The 15,414-nt window shown below is 41.5% G+C and overlaps 1 protein-coding gene across 13 annotated transcripts in view; it reads left to right on the top strand.

The window, feature by feature from the left end:
• AGAP1 (ArfGAP with GTPase domain, ankyrin repeat and PH domain 1) overlaps positions 1-15,414 on the top strand; it is a 390,393-nt gene that overhangs the window by 321,879 nt on the left and 53,100 nt on the right. For 8 of the 13 annotated variants that reach the window (XM_042784241.1, XM_042784240.1, XM_042784243.1 and 5 more), the window contains 2 exons: positions 6,225-6,302; positions 15,247-15,401. In XM_042784241.1, coding sequence (XP_042640175.1) covers positions 6,225-6,302; positions 15,247-15,401 — 233 coding nt within the window. The remainder of the gene's footprint in view (positions 1-6,224; positions 6,303-15,246; positions 15,402-15,414) is intronic. The other 5 variants (XM_042784244.1, XM_042784242.1, XM_042784245.1 and 2 more) reach the window with 1 other exon arrangement.

Below are 15,414 nucleotides of genomic sequence, written 5' to 3'. Positions count from 1 at the left end.
TACAGCTGGATGTCCTCGCAGAGCTTCAGCTGAAACAGCAAGCTGTTGCCACCATTTTATTTTAATGGACAGAGGCCTAACATGTAGTCATCTCCCACTAGATTTGAGTATCTTCTATTTGGATTCAGTTTTCAGTGCTCTCTTTCAAGGTGTTAGGATGTTCAAAGAGTTGTACAGCCATTAAATAACCTGCATAACCTCCACTTCAGAGTGTGTGCCTTCCAAGTGAAACATTGCAGGTAAGGACCTAGAAAACTGAAATAAGAGAGTGGAATTGCCTCTGGTCAAGCACACTGAGTCCAGTCAGCACCTTACGGAGTCATGGCAAGGACCTTCAAGCCTCCTGTGCTCTGTGTGCTCTGCAGCCACAGATCCCCGCTCCGTTTGCGGAGGCCAGTCTGCAGCATTTCTTCCTGTCAAACCACAAGCGTCCTAAGTTGTGTTTGATTTTAGCAGCTCATTGAGGCTCTTCGTAGGAAAGGCACAGTAGTAAACACGTGTGACTCTTCCAGATTTGTATGGGGTTTTTAAAGGTCCAGGATGTAGATCTGGGAGCCATATGGTTCTCATGCGGTTGGTGAAACAGAAGGACAGATTGGTGGGAGTAATATATTTTAAAAATAAGCAAGCAGGAAAGTCTTGTGTGGAACAAAAAAAGAGGAGGAGCCTTGCTTACCTTAACTCTAGAAGAAGTCAAAGGCTATTTTCTGGAAAGATGAGTTTATCAAATCAAGATCAACTCCTGAAGGTATGGACCCATTAGCAATTTTTAGGTAGCTAGATGCCCAGGACGTTGCTTGGTGAGCTGCAGTTCTCCTTTGCCTGCAGTTTGTCTGTAATTATTCACTTTTGCCCAATGGTCTTAAAAATCACCCTCTCTATGGGCTGTTTCCTGGTGCCCATATTGCATGAGGTGGGTGCGTCTCAGCACCCTTCTGTGGCTGGGTGTTTGTCTGGAACTAATGGCAAGTGCAGCAAAATGAGGAGGAAAAAAGGGATTTATGGTTCCTGGACACACAACCTGTCCCACATCAAGACTCTTCAGTTTGAGTAATGCTTGCAGAGAGGTATTTGTGAGGAGTGTGCCTTGCTGCTTCCCTGAAATGGCAGGCCTTTGTTCAGCAGGACTCGGTGAAGCAGCGTGGTGGTTTTGAGGCTAGAACAAGGGTTATGTGCAAACAGTTTGAACTGGCTCTCGTATAATGTTACATGCAAGAAATACCAAAGAAAACTTGACAGCTGTCATGGCTAATGCAACTCCCTCTGAAACAACATATCACTGGCGCGATAGCCCTGTTTTATAGCGAGCACAGCCATTGAAAAATATTTATCAGCCCTTGTGACGGGCTGAGTAGCAATATGTGTTTTGGCGTGCTGCTTTGCAGGGCTGTGTCCGCTTCCCAGCTGTAGGCAAGGAGTGTGCAACCAGAGAAGCTGTGTTTGCTGATAGAAATTACGCAGGAGGGCACTTTTCTGAGTGGCTCAAGCAAGTGTTCTGTCATTGCCTGGGTCTTAGGTCAGTGCAGAGCCTGTGGGTGCTGAAGGCCAGGCTCAACTCCTGACACCGGGACACATTTGTCCTGGCCAGGGCTTCTGTGAACTCTTGAGGCAAGGTGCAGGTCATGGACAACACCTGGGAAATCCTTTTTTTTTTTTTTTTTTTTTTTTTTTAATTATAAATGGTCATAGATGAGGCCTGAATGAACACTAAAAAGTGTTTTGCCTTATACTGTTTGGGCTGGATGGGGTTTTTTTAGTGTTTATATGGAAAGGTGGTAGCAAGGTACTTTTCTAAAAGTCTGAGCTGCCACATTTCAGATACCCCTGAAACACAGAGCTGGGATTAAAACTAAAAAGATTGCAAGAGCAACTTGAATAAGTGAAGTAGGAGGAGGGGAGGAGGGAAGCAGGAGGGCTTCTGGAGAGGCTGTGGTTATATACACACAATAATCCCTTTGATGGGGAAGGAAACGGGCTCATCCAGTCCTCCCTCCTGGATTGCAGAGTTTTACCACAACAAAAGTTTGCAATTGTTCACATCATTCATTTGCCATAAAAATTATGATGAAATTTAGAGTGACACTAAACAAACCTCAAGAAAAACAACAAAATCCCAAACAACAACAAGAAGGAAAAAAAAAAAAAAAAAAAAACCCAAACCCAGGCAGTTTGATTAAACAAGCAACTGCTTGTGTGTCAGGCATGTGCAAACCCAGGAATTACTTCTTTCCAAATGAATAGCAGCATTGCAAGGCACTGCAGGTGACGTTTTGGTGGAAATGAGCAACTTTCTAATTTCTACATTACTGAGAGGGGAAAATTCACTCCCCAGCTTGGTCTGTGACTTTCAAGGGCTGAGCTGACATGTCTGTTTAGATAACGTGTGGTTCTTTTACAGCACGTGGAGATTTTCAGCTAGCTGCTGAATATTTTTTTGGTAGGATTGAACAATTGCTGACCTCTGTCCTACCTGAGGAATAGCTCCTGATATAAAAAAATTGATATAGATATGGCCTGTTGTAACACTTGACACAGTTACATAGAAGCACATCATTCTTTCCTCCTTGCAAATCAATCTGGTGGGTTCCAGGTCTTTAACTGGTACATCTGAACAAGATAACCCAGTAAGTATGTGCCACATGAGTGATGCATCCCATCGTAGTTGAATACAGTTGAAACCAGCTGCCTCACAAGAACTCAAGAAATCGCTTTAACCCTTCATCTTAAAAAAACCCCACATCTCAGGCTCCAAGAGAGTCAAAGCTTTCACAGTTGGGTGCATTGGGATTCCTTCCTGGGGTCACTACTGGGTGGAATGGCTGGATGATGGCTTGCGTCAAGTCGAAGGTTGCAGCGATCCCGCCGTTGTTTCCCAGGGTTGTTAAAAGCTGAACTCTGGGCTGTTGGGTAACGGATAATGATTTCTTCTGCTGGTCCAGATTGAGCGTTAGAATGCACAGATTAATTTGCCAGGCAAAGATAGGAGTTTAATCTTGGCAACCTAAATTTCTGGAGTTAATGAGCTTGGCTAAGAGCAGAAACTGTGCTGCTATGCCGTGTCTGCACGCTGGTCGGGATGGGGGGACCACTTTGATTGCTGTGAGGTGTTGGTTTTCTGTCAGCAGCGAAGCCAGAGATCAGGGCAAGTGTCAAAGTTAATAAAAGATTTTCTTGAAACGTTATTCAAATATGTTAGTCATTCAGATTTTGGTAGCACAATGTACTAGGCAGAATACAAGCTGCCCCCTCAGTACAAGCTAAACCAAATACCTGGTGTCTTCTGGGAAATAGTTAACTTCATTCCAGATATTTGATGTTTGAGAGAGGTGTTTGGTTTTTTCTAGTGTCTCGAAGTAGAGACACTTCTTAGTGGCTTTTTTGAAGAAAACAGGCTTCCAGAAAATACTTCAATCAGCCTTAAAGATCTTTCTAATTAGGGAGCTTTGATTGCTGTTAAATAATGAAGAAACTATTTTTTATAGCTTTTTATTGGAAACCAGTTGGGGTTTATTTGTTTGTTTAAGTGTATATGTATTATATATAGATATATATATTTATATATATATATATATATATATATCTCCAGAGTTGGCAACAAGAGCTTTTGTTTAATTAACTTTTGAACCATCAAGTGAAGCCAGAGCAGACAGACTGAATATCTTGGGATATAAGTCAAAGACAAGCTAGGCAAATAATGACCTCCAGTGCCCGTTAAAGCCTTGTTGGTAGGTAACAAAAATGTGTAGACAGCATGTAATTTTGGAGGCAGGCAGGGTAGGATGGCTAAGCTGGGCCCTGGTGTTCGTGCACACATCAATGGCCTCGCGGAGGCTGCGCTTGGCAGTGTCCAAACCCGGCTGCTGATAATATTACTGAATCCTCAACGACAGCAGAGCACCACGAAGAAGCAGGCTGGAGCCTAATCGATGCTAAAGGACACACTCGGATGTATCAGGACCTCAGCATCACTGTGAAAAAGTCCATTTGTTTAAAGAGAAGAAAAAAGCATGACACTTAACACATTAGAATGGATTATTTCATCAATAGGTTAATAGAAAACCAGGCTGCGAGTTCACTTCCTGCTCACACGGCCGTACTCTAACGTGCCATTAAAGTGTGAAAAATGAAAAGGGACTGGGAAAGGGTCTTTGTGTACTGGAGACCGTCTTCCCTTCCTGAGGGGTGCCAAACCTCGATTTTGCCTATTTATATGTAAATGCTTTTCAGGAAAAACAAGTTTTCTGCTGGGAAATTGTGCCTCTGTAGGTGCTGGGACTTGTTAAACAGGTCTTAAAACTGAATATTTTTTTTCATATTGAAGGATGCACCCAATAAGATATTTTTAGATTTGATGAACTTTCATTTTTAGATAGATCTAACTTAGCCTTCCAGATAACGTTAGCTATTTTCATTTCAGCAAGATACATTCTAAAGGATGCCACTCAGACATCCATTCCTCCTCTTGAGTATATAGCATTAAAGCCTGCAGATGGCTTCATTAGAAGAGTATATAGCTTAACAGTCTGGGGTGTTTAGGCATTCCTCTTCCAGCCTTAGCTCTTTAGCCAAAAATCAAGCTCTTTGTTAAAGATTTGAATGATTTCACGTCACTGTTCCTTTTCTGTGGAAGCAACCGTTTGGTCTGAGTTTCATGGGACGCTAAAGAAGTTCTCTTATACATATAGGAAGAAAAGTTGAAAATGATTGTATCACAGTACTCGCTATGTTGTGCGATGTTCATGTCCTCCTAAAGGGTGAGGAGCATCTGTGGTGAGGGGAAGGATGGTCTTACTCCCGATTTCCCATGTGAGTTTCTTCGTGACAGACTCTGAGCTGAACGGAAGGCTGTTTCATTTTCAAATACATCTTAGAAATTAATCATAATGTAACCGGTGCTGTCCGTTTTAGAAGTCTCACACCCAAACTTAAAGCTCTCCACTGTCCGTGGGCAGGAGGGCTGGGTGACCTGCTGAGCAAGGCGGCTCAGAAGGAGGTCTGGATGCTCTTCCACTTGTCACTGACCCCCGTGATCTCTTCCCTGCTCCTCTCAAACAGATTTTACAAAGCAGTTGCATGCCCGGCAACACTGCATCGGTATTTCTTGACTAGGTAAGCTGACACGGACCGCTTTTAGCAGATCCCCGGTCTCCTCCTCAGACGTGGGGGTGCCCGTGGGTGAAGGGGAGGGGGCGTCTCTGCTATTCCAGTCGCTGTTAGGTGCCAGCAGTGTCACGGTGTCCTCGGGTGTTTCACGTGTTCCCTGGCAGATGAAACTCAGGCTAAACGTACTGTTGATTGAACGTATTTCTCACGCTGTGAATTCACTCTTGAGGCAAAACATGTCGATTTTAAAGAACGTGAAAAAATGCTCTCTCCTAACGAGCACGGGAGCGGAGTGCTTTTGAGCAATATTTTCCGCTAATTGTAAAACGGCAGCTGAGAACCCAGACAATCTCAACATTTGGGGCAATTCTAATAAAGCGAGGGCGTTGCCTCTTATGTAAAGAATATACTTTTTTTTTTTTCTTTTTTCAAATAAACACTTTGATTTTTGCAGTGATTTGCCTGGCGGAGGAAGGGAGGGCCACAAACATCAATTGCATCAACGTCTACTTGACACTCTTCAAAATAATGAAGTAATGCCTCTGCGCTCAATGCTGCAAATAACATGCTTTTTTGTTATGAGGATTTAAGGCCTTTGCATCATCACCTCAACTTTTAAAGGTGATGATGTAAAAAGATGGTTTAAGGGTGATTAAAGGTGAACTACAGGCACCAAGTGTTTAATACAGGCTTTTGGAAGAAAAGGAGCTTTTGTCTGTCTGTGTTTATTCATTAAATCGCATTTTACAGTAGCTGTTTTGTCTAGTTGTGAACCCTCTGTACAAATACTTCCCGCGTTTTTTGACTTCTGCTGGTCTGGTTTTGTCTACTCCAATAGCGGATCCATTTAATCTTGTCAAATCGTGTCATGTTGTAGAGACTTAAAAAATCACTCTCAATAAGAGGCTTTCTGTATCGTCTGTGGATTGGAGAGGCTGTGTGGTCCTGTGTGCGTCTTCTGTGTGTAGCTCTTCACGTGTTAACAGGCTTGTGCTTGTATTTTACTTCACATGCTATTTTGATGTTTCTTTTCTCCCCTTTTTCATTCTTTTTTTCCCCCCTCCTTTTTCTTTATTTTTATTCTCTTTTTTTTCTCTTCCCCTTCTGCTCTCTGGACGCAGCCAAACGCAAAGCTTGGAAACTAAACCGTGTTGGTAGCCTGCGAAATATATACAGCAGCAGCAGCACCAACACCGAAGGTAACAAACCCACCCGTTTTAGATGAACACCTCCTCTCTTACCCCTTTTTTTAACCCACTTTTCTGAAAATCGTCTTCCTTGCGTCTCTCCCTTACCCAGTGCAGGCATGGAAATCAAATTTGCCCAAAGCATGCGTGCTTTCATCTCGTGTTTGCAGAGTCATTCCAGTTGGTCTTTTCATCTTTTTGTTTGTGCATTTTATTTTGCCATTCATGTTCCTTTCAGCTTACTTAAATTTTGACCTTTCCCTCTAGTCGTGGTGATGTTTAAATTACTTCAGGAACCCATTTTCTTCTTTTATTTATTTTTATATATATATATATATATTTTCCCTTTCTACATGTGGGCACTCAATGTAATATTTCCCAAGTTATTACAGTTTTTAAAAGTGTTAGTATCAGGTGTAATGATCTGTAGCCAAATACAATAGTGTGCCGTGACATTTAAGTAACAGTCTTAATTTGTTTTGTGCAAGCCTTCTCCATAATGCTCTTTGCAGCTCTAATCCAAAGGCGAGACAGTGCCGGGTCATTTGCATGTGCTACTCTTGCTTGTAAATTCTGTATATTGTTGTATTTCTAAAGGTCACCTGGTGCCAAAGTTCACAAATTGACTTACATTGCTTTTTTTCCACCGAAGACAGCCGTCATGGCTTTTGTATAATAACACATTGAATTTTACATCCCCCCCCTCCACCTTCATTTGAACAACACAATTATAAACTTCCTTTTTTTTTTTTTTTTTTTTTTACTTTTTTCTTATTATTACAAATGCCAAAGGTCAGAATTACTTGGAAGCTAGGCAAGAAAAGAAAAAAAAAAAGCAAAAAAGCAAAACAACTCCGCCACCATCTCCAGCAGCATGTAAGAGGGATGGTGTAAGAAATAGGGAATGCAAAATAGGTCACAACTCAGTAATCTCAGTATAAGGGAGGGGGATTTTTTTTTTTTCTTCACTTAAGTGCGAACCAAATGGGTCAAGTAATCGCAAGCGCATGCCCTAACACTAATTGACTTATTTTGGAATGATTATAACTGTAATATTTTTCTTAATGTCACTGTTTTCTGGGCTGTTGATTTTAGTGATTGCCAAGCGGTGGCATTAAATCTCTTGTAAATTTTAAATTGCATGCTATTTCTGTAAACAAGTCCCTCTGTTCACATCCTGATCATTAACCTTTGGTGATTTATATCACCGTCCTTTTTTTGCACAATTACTGCTCTATTGCTGTCGGATGCCTTGCTCTCGCTGCCAAACAAAGTGTGCATAGGAAACAAAAGTGTGATTTTACTGCAGCTTGTTAAGGAAGCTTTTTTAATTATAATTTTGTTTTATTTCTCAGCGTAAATGTAAAATTATTACCTTTCAGAGCAACAGTTGCAAAACTGCCTATTTTGATCCTTTTTGTTATCTTTTCAAGTATGAAGTGCAAAATATGAAATGAGAGAAAGTTGTTGTCGGACATTAATAAGTTTGGTTGTTTTTTTTTTTTTTTCAATTTAATAGGAAACTAACTGGATACTTCTTAATGATTTATAATTTTGTATGCATTTTCTGTTTTTCATCTCCCAGCCAGATTTTTCTTCTAATCCGTGTGCGAGCATGTTTATTGTGACGGGTTTACTGCTTGAGAAGCGTGTGATTTTATATCTACCTCTTATTAAACTGCACCAGGGAAACAAGTACAAAGAATTCCCTTGTGTTCTACAGATAAAAATTTAATTTTTTTAGAGCCTATCTAGTTTGAGGAATCTTTTCTCTTACTGATCAATCTAAGTAGCAAATGCATCTTGGATGAGCATGTGGGAACATGTTCCTGATGGCTATGGTCCAAAGAGTTTTGAGACATATCATCAAAATGATATTCTGAAATGAGGCAAATGTGTCTTTTTTAGGAAGTATTATCCCCACGTTTAATGTACCCCATAGCTTTGCATCTTTGAGCTGGTACCTTAAGCCTTTGTGTGAAAGCCGGAATGTTGAGACATGCAAATGTTGGGTTAATGAGCATTGCAAGTATTAAAAGCCACATGTTTAGATAATTATGCCTTCAAAAAAGAGAACGATGATAGGAAATGACAGTCCAGAATAACAAATCTGCTTTGGTCTTTAGCACATTCTTGCTCAATTGCACTTAAACCTTTTTACAGACCAAAAGTATTTCCATCGTGTACAGTCCCATTTTTGAAAGCTTGATCTAGAAAGCAGCCTCTCCCATAATTTTTAACGCCAGTCCGATTATTTTGTAGGTATGCTGTATGCTTCCAGGCAGCAAAATCTCTGACTAAGCTGGAGAAAACTACAGCTCAGGTGCTGCAGCTGTTTTGCAGATGCTTGGCAGGAGCGGGTGTATGGATGGTCCTCAGCCTGGGGGTCCCTCGTGCCCACACAGGGTCACCTTTTGCTGTGCGCCGTGCAAAGCTGAGAGTCCTCTCTGGATGTGGCTCTTGGCTATTTGATAGCAAAAATATTGCATTACTGACGGGTCTGTCCTGGACACAGAGGAAGGGGACAGGGTTTTCACAGCGGTGGCTGGGTGTAAGGTCACAGCTGAAGGACTCTGACTTCTGAGGTCAGAGAGAAGCGAGGCATTGCACAGCTACATCCTCCATTGGTGTTCCTTCATCAGTTTTGTACGATGGCAAGAAATCTTACTTTACTTAATTTTAGAGTTTGCCTAAAACTCTTAGTTTTCAGATTTTCTGTAGGGAGGAGCCACCGACAAATGAAAAAAGTCCCACCTGCTTCTTATTGCAGGCAGCCAGGCTTTAAGCAATCCTTTGATTCTCTAAGTGGAAAGTATGTAGTATCAGTGTGTCGCACTTAAAACAGACCCCGCTCTGGTTTTAAGACAGGCTGGAGTCGCTTGTACCTGCTATTATAGCAGTATTATTAAAATACAAAATTATTTTTCCTATCTCAACAGAGTTTGCAGCACAGCAGAAAGGAGTATCTTTACAAAATTAAGTGGCTGTGCTCTGCGTGCTATGGTTTAACATGCATAAGAGTATGAAATCCTGATTTTTCCACTCTCCACGGTTATATATGTGACATGTTAGACATGGCTGCATTGGAGTTGCCAGGCTCTCACGGAAAACTTTTCTTCCGCACATCCATTAACTCCCAAACTACCTGTTGTTTAAAAGGTAGTGATGCCGTCGCTGCCGTGGTGCTGTGCCTGTGCAGAAAGTTCACTTTTGCTAACTGGCGGGTGGAGGGGGGAGGCTGTTCAGAGATAAGCTCTGCCCAACAGACTCTGCTTTGCAACACCTCTCGGTTAAGCAAGCTCTTCAGCTTGGAAACACATATAATTTAAAAAGTAAACCACAGGCTTGAAATGTGTTAGGAAACACCTAATGCAAGTGTAGGCTCACGTACTGTATGAACTGAATTTTGAAATTACTGTATGGATTTCTTTAAACCGTGTTGTCTCAGCATCCAAATAAAACAACATGTACATATGGCAGCGGGGTCTTAGTCCCTTGGGCTAGAAACCAGCCTTCCATCACCAGTTTGTCACTCAGGGGTAGCGATATAAAACAGTACCACTGAAAAATTCTTCCAGTGGAACACAACCTTTATCAAGAGCTGTGGGCAACCGATAGCAGAGCTATATTGTCCTGATAGGGTTGATTTTCAAAACTAATTAGATTTAGACACTGGGTTTGGAAAGGGGAGAGAAGTATTAGCATAGTCATGCCCAGTGGGACATGGCACAAATATTTCCTTAATTGAGGCTGCTAATAAACATACTTATCTTTCAAGTTACAGGGATAATTTACACCAAGTGGCAAAAGGTAATGATAGTTAAAATTATGTAGTACGTAAATAACATGTGCTTTTGTTGTAAACAAATAGTATACTGTAAACATCTATTGTGATTGCTAGGGCACCTCAGCAGTTTTTCATTCTCATCCTTTTGAAAAGATGAAGGGTTATTAAAGAAGGGTGCTTGAGCAGAAGCAATTTTTGAGAGAGGGAGAAGGGTGTGATAAAAAGGGAGTTTAAATAGGTCTCAGTGTTACTTGAGGCAGGCTTCAACTAGGTTTCAGGCTGTAACCTCAACTCTTGAAGATGCTTCACGGGTGTTTGAAATACACCATTGAGAATCTTTTGGTTCTGCACTTGACTTCTTCTTTCTGGAAAGTGTTTCCTACGTGAGTGGCATCATCCACCAGACGTGCACAGTGAGTTACTGTTAATTAGCGGCAGCACCAGCATCTTCTGATGACAGCTACGTTGGGCAAAGATGCAAACGCACGATCCAGCACCTAGGGAAAGAGGCTGGTTGGCTTAGAAGCCAGGAGATCCAGCTTTATTTCTGATTCCGACAAAATATTCATATATGCCTATGAGAAATACCTTAAGCCTGACAAGCCTTTGTTTTATACCCATGGAAAGATAGAACTGGTTTTTTGTTTAAAAATGAACTTTTGGGCAGGGTATAATCTCTGACTGTAGAGTATCTGGCAGAAAGGGGCCCTTGTCTTCTGTCGACTTCAATCTGTGCTTGTGGTTACCCAGCAGTGGTGTAAGGTGTAAGTGGCTATTGATGCAGTTCTTAATATTGAAAATAAACTCTGTTGGAAGTGGAAATTGTGAGCAAACTGATACAGAACTGCTCTTACAGGATACCAAGAGGCGTAACTGCTTCTGGACATGTGTTTTCCCTACATTTTAGTAGACCTAATTGAATTCTCTGGAACAAGTTATAGACTAATTGTATCCTGTAGTTATTTTCAGTGTAGTTTTCTAAATCTGATCTCTGTTACATTCAATAAACACAGGCATTGGTACAGGAATGCAGTGAGACAATGCCTAAATGTTTGTTTTCCCTTGCACAAGCCTTTGCTTCTAAGAAATTGTGTATCATGTTTTCTGTAAGTGGGTGGGCTGTACCAGTGTCTGTATTTTGGAAGAGCAAATTAAATGTTAACTTGGGTTAAATGCAGTAACTTTACTATTAAAAGATAATGGCGAAACAGTACGTGCAGCATAAACAGTGGTACCGTGGTAGCTTCTTGGAAGTGGTGTGGTGGTTAGGATGGTATGGTTGTTTTCCTAAAATTCACTGATGGTGTGCCCACTTCCACTAAAAAAAAAAAAAAATAATCTCTTATGCTTAAGGTTCCATGTCATCATAATCTTACAGTTTCAGCTCATTTCCCATCCTAGCTGCCCCTTCCCACTTAAAAAAAAAAAAAAAAAAAAGGAAAAACAAACAACAACAACAGCATTTTAGACATCTCCTGTTGATAATAACTTCCAAATGGAAATCAGTTGCAGCTGGTTCCCTACACTTTAACCCTTTGTCTGCTGGCCTTCCAGGAAATAATTGATGACTGATTGGCCCATTAACCTTTTTTTAAAAAAAAAAGTTTGACAGCCTGGACTTGTGTAATGAGGAGGGATTCCTAGTGAAATCAGGTTGATGGCTGAGTTGCTTGCCCCTGAGGATGCAAAATTAGCCCCGCGGGACCTCGTCTGCATAGAAACTGGACACAATTAGTGTAATATCCGGTGTTATTAATGTAGTTTGGAGTAATTGGGCAGGTTGATTTCGACAGGTTGATGGTGCTAAAATACTATTATAGTGGACCTTTCCATGAATAACTGTTAAACATGGAAAACTGTTTAATAAAATTTTGTGATTGGGCTCACAGGGATTTAAATAGCACAACCTATAATGTTACTGAAGAGTAAAACTGAACAATTTCATTCCGCCACCCAGATTTTCCTGTTCGTGTATGTGGTGGTTAAGGATATACATGTTTGCTACTCAGTTTTTGTAGGCATTGCCCTGTGGGTGATGTGGAGCAGGCACTGCTGCTTTGTTTCACAACTGCGCTTACAAAAAAAAAACTTGGTGTGTTTAAGCAGGGAAGGTATTATTGAACACATTTTCAACCAGCACAGTTGCTTTTCATCTGAGCTTTTCAGGGAGCAAACCTGAAGCTTCCGTGGATATCGGAGAGTGAAAACTTGTATGTTCTTAATGTGTCATCAGCGATGACCAAGTTTTCAGCTAACTTACTGCTGAACTGAAAATGTCCTTCCAGCTCGGCCTTAAAACACGCTGCAGCCCTCGTAACCCACCATGGGGCTGTACTGGGACAAACCTACCAGGGTGTTACATGGACTTTACGATCCCGCACCACAAAGGCTGTGTAAGGTCTGGAAGGTCTTTGCAGCTTTTGTCAATGGTGTCAGCTGGTCACAGCAGAAAAGGTCAGAGGATGAAACAAGGGAGCCTCTCCTTTAGGGAAAGGAGACTTGGAGTGTAAAAGAGCAGCCACGGGAAATGGCTGGAGGGGTTTCCTGAATTGCACTGCGCTCGCAGGAATAGCCAGGTTTGTGTCCTCTGCCCTAGGTCTCCCGTAAGCAGGGGAATAACTTTGTGTAGCATTTCTGGAAAACAAAGCTTGCAGGGATGCTGCTGCGAGGATGGTATTTCAACCTCGTTTTTATACAGGACGCTGGCTGAATGGCAGAGTTCATTTCTCATACGCCCTTCCTGGGTAAACCAGCTTCACGTATGTGATCAGGGTTATTGGGAAATGGGAGATAGGAGGATCCAGTGATGCTGCAGCTTGATTGTGTATACTCATTTTCACGTCTAGAATTGTAATGCTGGCAAGTCACCTAGTATGTAAGTGCTGGGATGAACTGCTACAGTAGTGCAGAGCGACTCTCTAAACATACACCATATGTATCTCTTGAGCATTAGTTATATACCGTATATTCTTCATTATGCATTGAGAATCAGCCCTGCCAGTGCGCTGGAGAAATCTCCTCTCTTGTTGTCCTCATCTGTGTCTTTGCATCCCTTCAGGGTTTCTAACAGTATCTTCCCTGCTTAAAAAGGAGGTATGGGGAATTCTTAACTTGAGGTGGCAAGATGACTGTTTTCTCTAGTAGGCAGCTCCTTCAGCTTATACCAAACCTTTGGGTTACGTAGGAATAGTATGGCATACGGTCAGGGGAAAAAGGTGTAGGGAAAATATGATGTGTCCTGGAACAGAGCTGCGAGTGGAGAAGAGAACGTCTGAGGGAGAAGGGCATGAGATGCAGAAAATGAAGTGAGGCTGAAAAGGGCTTTTGTGTCACTGCATATTGCAGGATCCCTGCACTAACGATACACGTTTCAGTACCACCCGCACTGCGTAATTTATATAGAGGCTTTTCTGAACGTTTAATGACCAGCATTTGGAAATCCTTTAGTACAATTTTTTTATCGCTTGAAAGGACGTAAAATGATAAATTTCCTAAAAAAGACTGCAGGGGGCTGCTTCAGGTGGGATTCAGTTGTTCGTATTCTCTTCCTTCACCGTCATTCCCTGTTTTCATCAATATATGCATGTGCCTGTACCTCTCCCATCAGGTCAGTGGGGAGAGCTACAGGCATATGCAGAGCTATGGCTCCCCATATGCCATACCACTTCAACCTAAATAGAAGACCATATCCATGTTGTCCTGCAGGAGACAGCGCACAGGACTGAATGTAATTTCCTTTACTGTTGAGTAATTCCTCTTACATCTTCCTGATAAACTCTTGAAAGCTCTGTTTGATAAATGTGGCTTTCTCCATAATTTCTTTGTAGCGTTTTGGATAACGGTTCTACCCGTTTGTTTCTAAGACAGTGACGCTAAAATGGAAAAGCAGTTGTAGCTGTACAGATACACTGTCTCTTATTTTTCTTTTCCCACTTATCCCACACGCTATTTCTTTAGTAAAATGCTGCTTTCAGGTGTCCATGTGCACCTGGAAATAACCTTCAGCTCTGTGTTTATTCTCACCTCAAGGTGCAAAGTAAGCTTCTGCTATTTTTTGAGGCATCATTGAAGCAGTGTAAGCACTGGCCTTGCTAGCGTGGAGTTTATCAAAGAAAACCAGTTGTCCCACAGGCTGAGAAAATGACTGCCAGTGAGCAGCAGGACTGTCCTTAAAGCTAGTGCTAGATTTGTCACTTACCTTTGTATGCTTATGACGACAAGGTAATGCAGGAGTTTCATGGCTCTGAATATATAATAAGTCATTAGCAGACAAGCGGTTGTAAATGCTCTTTCTAAAGCCCATTATGGCTGATGTTCACCAGAACTTTGTGCTCTATTATTCTTTTCCTTTCATGCTTTGTGCTTGCCCTTCCCAATTCCACTTGCTCTGTTTCAGCTTCCTTGATTTCTTTAATTTGACTTTGGTGTCCCATGTGTAGTTAGAGTGCGTGTCCATTTAGTTCAGTTCTGCTGGTATTTTCATATACTGCGGTCCTCTGGCCTGAATACTTGTCCTTATACTCTAGTAGCCCTAAGGATATTTCACTGACCCTTTCTGCTAGCTTCTCAGATCATTTTCTCATCTCCCGTGTTGAATGTGAATGTTGAATAGGTTGAACTGATTTTAATCCTGTATTATAACCCAGTGTATTTATGCTATAGACAAGAAAATGTACACACCTGCTTTTAATATATCTGTGCATGTAAAAAACTGCTTGATGGAAGAGGGTAAATTGTCAGATTTTCTGTATAGTCAGCTCTTTATAGTCCATTCATCTTTTAAGTTATTTTGTGATGCACTTTGATTTTTACATTATGTAGCTCTTAGCACCTCAGGTTTAAATCAAAATAATGCTTGTTAGCCACTTTGTGTTTGAGAAGCAGGTAGACTGATACCAAATCCACAAACACACCCAGGACCTGAATATTTACCCAAAACACTGCTCTATCTAGATAACATTTGGAGAGAAAAAGCAGTGGATCTGCAAGTCGTTTTCTGATGCATTGTGCAACTGTAGGGTAATTGGATATATCCAGCCTCAAACCTCAGACGTCCAGACCTGCATGTGCTTGTTACACTGCAGAAATGCTCATCAACCAAGATTGTTTGGGCCTAGCTATCAATATCCTTAAACTTAATCTTTTCTTCCTATTGCATGTTTTTTTCAGAACAAGAAGAAAACTTTGAGTTTATCATTGTCTCTCTCACCGGCCAGACTTGGCACTTTGAAGCTACCACATATGAAGAAAGAGATGCGTGGGTACAAGCCATAGAGAGTCAGATCTTGGCCAGTTTACAGTCATGTGAGAGCAGCAAGAACAAGGTATGGTACCCAG

This window comes from Tyto alba, unplaced genomic scaffold (assembly GCF_018691265.1).
Source record: "Tyto alba isolate M040663 unplaced genomic scaffold, T.alba_DEE_v4.0 Super-Scaffold_7, whole genome shotgun sequence".
NCBI classification, from domain to species: domain Eukaryota; kingdom Metazoa; phylum Chordata; class Aves; order Strigiformes; family Tytonidae; genus Tyto; species Tyto alba.
Note: the sequence above shows the minus strand (reverse complement) of the source record. Positions and strands in the feature narration are given on the sequence as shown.